At 39.7% G+C, this 6,758-nt stretch overlaps 1 protein-coding gene across 1 annotated transcript in view; it reads right to left on the bottom strand.

Moving 5' to 3' along the window:
* Positions 1-4,924: 4,924 nt before the first annotated feature.
* The window catches only part of HTATSF1 (HIV-1 Tat specific factor 1), a gene marked incomplete at its 5' end in the record, with an annotated part of 7,228 nt that continues 5,394 nt past the window's right edge, over positions 4,925-6,758 (bottom strand). Inside the window, 3 exons of the mRNA XM_010133539.1 lie at positions 4,925-5,602; positions 5,972-6,109; positions 6,575-6,664. Of these exons, the coding sequence (XP_010131841.1) occupies positions 5,318-5,602; positions 5,972-6,109; positions 6,575-6,664 (513 nt within the window). The remainder of the gene's footprint in view (positions 5,603-5,971; positions 6,110-6,574; positions 6,665-6,758) is intronic.

The raw sequence follows: 6,758 nt of genomic DNA, 5'->3' as shown, positions 1-6,758 counted from the left end.
TTTTTTTTTTTTTTTTTTTTTTAATTTTTGTGGTTTTGTTTGTTTTTTGTACAAAGTTTACCAAACCCACCAAATTGCAGCCATTCCAGAAATGCTGAATGAGGTCAAATTTGCCAGTCTCATCCAGAGGAATAAGTCACCAAACTGGTGACATTATGCAGCAGCTGGAGATGGTTCACTCGCCCAGAAAGCAGCAGAGCCCAATCCAATTCCCTCTGCCTACACAGCCATGAGCCCGTCCCCTGCCACCTCCCTGAACAACTCAAGTACTCGGCTGTAGGACATCCCTGGACAGTGCTTAGTCTTTTATTGACACACGCTTCGCATAAACACATTTCCATCACGACACAGACTGGATTCCAGCCCACCAGCAGGGCAAACGCTCTCAACATCTCAATCACTTGTTCTTTCATCCCCTTTTCTAAGCTGTTTCGTACAGCAGAGATTTCTTATGCTGAAGCTTTGAGACCTCATTCAAGAATTCCCTCTCAGGCTGGCAGTTAGAGCACTTGTTCTTAGATGGCATCAGTTTAAAGCTCCTACATGAACGCCCCAAAAACCACTGGGTAAAAATGGGATTATCACCCCTGTTCTTTTGTAGTACAGGAATTGAACCAACAGATTGCCAGGGCTTGTTAAGCATTCAAAGTGTTAAGCTTTGAAGAAAAAAAGAAATAAAATCTTTATTTCTGAGAAAAAAAAATGAAATTCCGCTTGTCCTTAACAAACACACCCCGCCCACATAGACACACACACCATCTCGATTCTAACTACGGTGTCTCACATTTCTGCAGCTTCTTGCAGGGTCCATGAACGCCTCGAGCCAGAATGAAGTCAGACACAAAACCCACAGAGGGAACAAACACCACGTCCCACTGCAAGCACTCAGTCCCAGCGACATGTCTACACAGACTCCAGCTGGGACGCTCGGGCACGTTCACACAAAAGCTTTATGAACTGAAGTCACTGGGCACCAGATGCCGAGGAAAAAAGACAAATACATTTTCTCAAAACTAACCAGAAAAGACTTGTTTTGTTCACGAGTTTGTTTATTAAAAAGGTAGTATAAAACACAACCCCTTTAAGAAACAAAATTGAATTCAAACCAAGGGATTCTCAGATGCTGTCACGGGTCTAGATATTAATCAAATGATCTGTGTTAGATGGTGGTTTTCTAAACGATAAATGAAAACAATCCATTTAACTTATTGAAAGAAAATAACCTGCCAGAAAACTTCCAAGTCAGCTTACTGAAAAGTTTAATCTAACAATATACTTTCATATTACAGAATGAGCAAAAACCAATGTGCTGCAAAAGGTTTCGTAATTCTATAAATATTTTACAGAACTTTGAGTATCCTGACAGACTTCAAGCCTTGTATAGTGAGCACTAAAATAGACACAAGTCAAATCAACGCAACTACACAACTTACATAAATCATTTCCCATACTGCAGCATGTTTCCTCAAATTCAGAGATAAAAGAAAGAATTTTAAATCCAATTCAAACCTACAGTTACGCATCTTTTTAAGAATTTGATTAGGTTATAAAGTTCAAGAACTTAGGGTGTGGGTATTGATTTTAATGGAAAATTTAAAGGCAATTCCGGGTTTCTATGAAGCATCTAATACCTTTAAGTGAACTAAGCGAAGTCTTTGTAATTGTTACTAGATTCACCTTAACTGAGAAACGTCTAGGACATGTTTTAGCTAAAATGCACTGCATTTAACACACTAATGATTTTAAGTGAATTGCAATCCTTATACAAAATGTAAGTTGTACGAGGGACTGAAATTCAATTAAAAGAAGTAATTAAAAAAAGTCAGCAGGAGAAACAGATAAACATTTTGATGCAAAATGAAACTAATTCTCTTTACAGCTGCATATGCACATTCAAAAACCTGCTACGACTTACGCGCCTTTTCTTTGAGACTTTGTTTCCAGACGCCTACCTTGGCCACGCTCCTCAGGCCATGCCACCTCCGATGAGTACCGGGAGCTCCGTACAAAGGCCGTGCCAGCAAACCTCGAAAGAGCGCGTGATCGTAAAACAGACTGCCAACGCACCTCGAAGCCAAGCAACCGGCCCTGCACTGCATGGTTAAGGAAGAGATCACCAACACCGAGCTACGCTGAAACACCAGCTGGTCAAGACTCTCTCCCTGCTGCTGAAGTTAAGTGGTTTCGCATCCATTCTGTCACTCTGTGAATTAGCAGGAACAGTGAGTTCTCTAGTTCAAAACTGAGCAAAAATGATATCCACAAACTGTTTCAACCTGCTGGGAGCTGTCGTTTTCATCACACACAGAGGGAAGGAAACCGCTTTTCTTGAAATGATCCTCGCGCCAAGAAGCCTGGGGATGAAGGAACAGGCTGGAGCACTGGAATGGAACCTCAGAAACGTCAGAGACCAAGCAAAAAGTTTGGTTGTGTCACTTCTGATGAGCAAGACATTAGAAAGCATTTTTAATTACAGAACAAATACAGTAAAAACTGCATTGGTGTTTTAACTTCTCATCAATTTGTTTACGATGCTGCTCAGTCAGAAAAAATGTAAGTTTAAAAAGCAACCCAGCTTGTTTGGCTTCAGATTTGCTAAAATTTGGTATTAAACATTACTGCTCTATCCTACAAGATCTTTATAGTCATACTTCAAAATAGTAATTTTAACTTCTCTGAAAAATTTATGTTCAGATTAATCTATAAAAATTTGTGTCCTTTAGAAAACATCAAAAGAATTCAGTCTCAATGAATATCTGCTGAAAAGAAAGTCACAGCTGCGTTAACCTCTCCATAGACTATTAAATGCCTCAGTAATTGAATGAATAGTTTATAAAAATATATTTTTATATTTTGCTGGGGAATAACAGAGGTAGACAAAAGGAAAATACCAGTTTGAGTGTAATGCTGCACTTCAGAACAACATATTTGCATGGAAAAACAGCTTTTATTTTTCTCAAGAACCCTAGTTAATAGGAAAGATTTGGTCTCAGTTGTTGGCAGCGTTTTACTTCAGTGTGAAGTCTGGAGGAAAAGGTGAGAAGACCAACATCATGTTTGACCGTTGAAGCAAGCCAATCAAATTTGTACATTGATTGGAGAGAGGAAGGTCACTGCACATACAACGATCCTTTTATTTTTTGAAGTCTTTTCTTCAAACACTAACCTTATTTTTTCTATCCGATACCATGATAAGGCTTCAGAGGACTGTACAATATTTATACATTTGTCAATAGTTTCCCTATATCAGTTGCAATTCCACTGTAAACCACGTGATTTAACTGTGTAGAGTGTCCTATGACAAGGCTCTCTGGAAAAAAAAGCTAAAACATAATAGTCCAACAGATCTGAAGTCTGGAGTCTAGAAACTGGAAGAAAAAAGGAGCACTGAAAGCAACACCCTCCACACTACATTACACTCCTCGTACGCAGAAACTTCCAGCCCTCAAAGGTCTGTGGTACCCATTACCAATAAAAACAACTACGGCAGAACCAACACGGTCCAGAGACGTAACACAAAGATGCCACCACCTGCAGCTAGAAACCCAGTGGCGTGTCAGATCCCCGCAATTGCTCAGACGCCTGTTCTGCTGGAACGTACAATTCACACACTTGTAAAATCGAAAAAAATGGTCTTTCTTGGCTGGCAAGTGTTACAGCTCGTCCTTCGAATGCAACTCAAAGTGGGAGATCTGTCATGCCAGCTGATGAGCCCCCAGACTTTTAAGCCCTGAATTCAATATCATCCCTCTTTTAAGTCCAGTTATTTTGTCACAAAAAGATCTAATTCATAACCACAGTGGCGAGTGCTACCGCAGGTGCTCTGGTTTGCATAGCTACCTGCACTTACCGGCCACGTATCACAAACAAACCCCCAGGACAAACTCAGAGGACCAGCAGACTTCTGCAAAAAATACAGATGGTCATCTCAGAGAACAAAGTTTGAAAATACCTATTTTCAGAGTATTCTGAATACTTCACGATGGAAAGATAAGAATTAGCATCTATGGTTTCCTGCAATCCAATATGAATTGAGAAAATTCAAAATATCCTCCTCAGAAATGTGCACTAGTAACCATCCATATGAACAGCGTGCTATGAATTTAGCACCGGTATTTTAATTGTTTAGTGCCTAAATCCCTATCGTCTCTCCTTAGGTATGAAAACAATGGGATTCTAAATTAAGAATGACTATGTCCAAAACGGCTCTCCCAAAGTTGAAAGCCTGACACTTAAGATATCTGAAGTTACAATGTCTTCTAAATCTTTGCTTTTGGAAATATTTCCAAGAGGGCCAGCATTTGCTTTTTCCACGAAAAAGAGTGTTATTTGAAAGCGTATTTTCAAGTATTCTACTTTTGCACAACAAATGTAGGTCAAGTTGCCAAAGGCCTTTACGTTTTATGCAATAAGGGAGATCCTCCCCACTTTGAAGAGCACATAAGGCTAATCGAAAATGTTGAAGAGAACTCGCACTCATCGTTTAAAGTTAAACAAAAGCCTTTACTCTAACATTAAAGCAAAAACTAAACAAAGCCAACACATCAATCCAAAGCCTATTCTGCACACCTACTGCATACAGACCACGAGAGCTTAAGATCAGTCTTACTGCACTACGGCCTAGAAAGTGTCAGCTCATGCATTTCTAGTCTCCTTGATGTAACTCCAGCCTCAAGAGATCTAAACAGGGCAAGAAAAATTTACTGAATGCTGTGATTTCATAATCTCTCTTCACATAGTTTGTCTTATGTTGGCTACGTTGTTTGTGTTCCACTTCAAGTCTGCAACTTGGTATTACTCTTACCCTTTGCTACTTAATGCAACGCAACGTATCCAACGCGTTCACCCTACAGGTCTCACAGCATCTGTTCCATAAAATGATCAAAAGTACTTGGGACAAGAATAATTTTTAAGGATGAGATATCAAGTTTCAAGGGGTACAGGAAACTTAACAGTAAAATCTACAAATCTTGTAATAGCTTTGCAGTATTTAAGTTACATATAGTTACATAAACTCAAGGGTTGGAACATATTTTACACTTACATAATGAAACACTGACAAGCATAGTTAGAACAAAAGAAGCCTGATGAGTTTTACTGCATTCTTGGCAACTTGAGTTACTTTACCTGAACAGCCAATTAATACAAACTTTTAGAACCTCATTAAATGCTGCTTTTAATGAAAACTTCAAAGCACACAGTTGATGACACTCTAATATGCATATATTCATATGAATATTGTCTGCAGTCACCCAGAAGAAAGGGATAAACTCGAACACCACCCTAAAAACCATGCTCTCACAATGCATTAAAGATGTTATGTATCTGCTTCGACATCGCTGCCTGCAAGGCTGCTGTCTGTGGATGGAGCACCATCTTCATTAACACCCTCACCATTATCCTCCCTCTTACAGGCTTCATCATTTGCATCCTCCTTGGATGCATCATGGACTTTTGGTGGTTGTTCGCCTTCAGGCAGTTTAACGCTGCTTGTTGCGGAATCTGAATCAGATGTAGTTTGCTGCTCCTTTGCATCGGGATCCTCTAAAAATGATCCCCACACCTTGAGCCTTTCTTCCCTTTCTCTTGCAGTCTCCTCCACCTGTTAAAGATACATTTAAACACATCATTGCAAAGTCAAACTTGTAAAAATAAACATTTACACGGATAAAACCGTACATTTGTGTTGCAGTAATATCCCAAGAATTCAACAGTCGACTGCGAACTAACAGTACGTACATCCAGCAGACATCTCCAGCACAAGAGTTCTAACACCTAACAGGTCCTTTAGATATTTGCTAAACTGAATTATTCAGGAGGATTTTTGAGACACTGTGGCAGTTTGTGAGGAGAAGCAAGCTGGGGCGGGGTGGGCAGGGGAAGGGTGTGGGAGCACCAAGCACTTCTCAGATTAAATCAGATCTAGTTCGGAAGAAACATTTGATAAAACAGGACCACCAGGAAAGGTTACCTGATAATCCGTTACGCCATCCCACGTCTCAGCACTGAGCTGACGGCCGCCAAACCACCTTCCATTTAGCGTTAGCTTGCACAGATCAGCTTCTGCCGCTTCTTTAAATGACACAGAAGCCACACCATCAGGGTGTCGCTGGAAGGAGAGACAACTGTTGTTTAGTAGTTTTCTAGACAGTGCATTTACTCCAACATCTTTCAGATTGCATTACACAATCAGTCAGGAGTTAGCTCCATCCTGATCACACACAGTTGTGTTTGAAATTTCAGTTTGCAAGTTTACACATTCTGTTCCGTTGGTACACAGAACACAGTAAACCAACGTTTCAGCTAGGGTAGTTAAATGTATTTATCAACTTTCAAACTTGTGACATGCATCCAAGTTATCAGGAGGAGTTACAAGTTTGCCTTCACACAGGCTGAAGTAGGTAAGTGCTTAGAAATTGATTTCCAAAACAGTTAGTTTTAAAATACTGAAAGATTAGGTCAAATTTCAATGAAATAAATACACATAAGGAAATAAAACCTCCCCTCATATTTAAAGAGCCCATAATGTTTTACATTACATCAACTCCACCAACAACATGTGAAAAATACCTACATCAAATATGAGAACTTTCTTTACTTGACCAAACTTTTCACACTCTGTCCGCAGATCTTCTCTGATCTCATTGAGCACTAAGGGATCCTCCTGCAATGCAACCACACAGGTTCAATTCAGCAGGAGCACGCACCTCTCAGCTTCGGATTTTTTTTTTTTTTTTTTTTTTTTTTTCACACTATAT

The sequence above is a fragment of the Buceros rhinoceros genome, unplaced genomic scaffold (genome assembly GCF_000710305.1).
Source record: "Buceros rhinoceros silvestris isolate BGI_N320 unplaced genomic scaffold, ASM71030v1 scaffold36523, whole genome shotgun sequence".
Classification (NCBI taxonomy): Eukaryota; Metazoa; Chordata; class Aves; order Bucerotiformes; family Bucerotidae; genus Buceros; species Buceros rhinoceros.
This window is presented reverse-complemented; position numbering and strand designations above follow the sequence as displayed.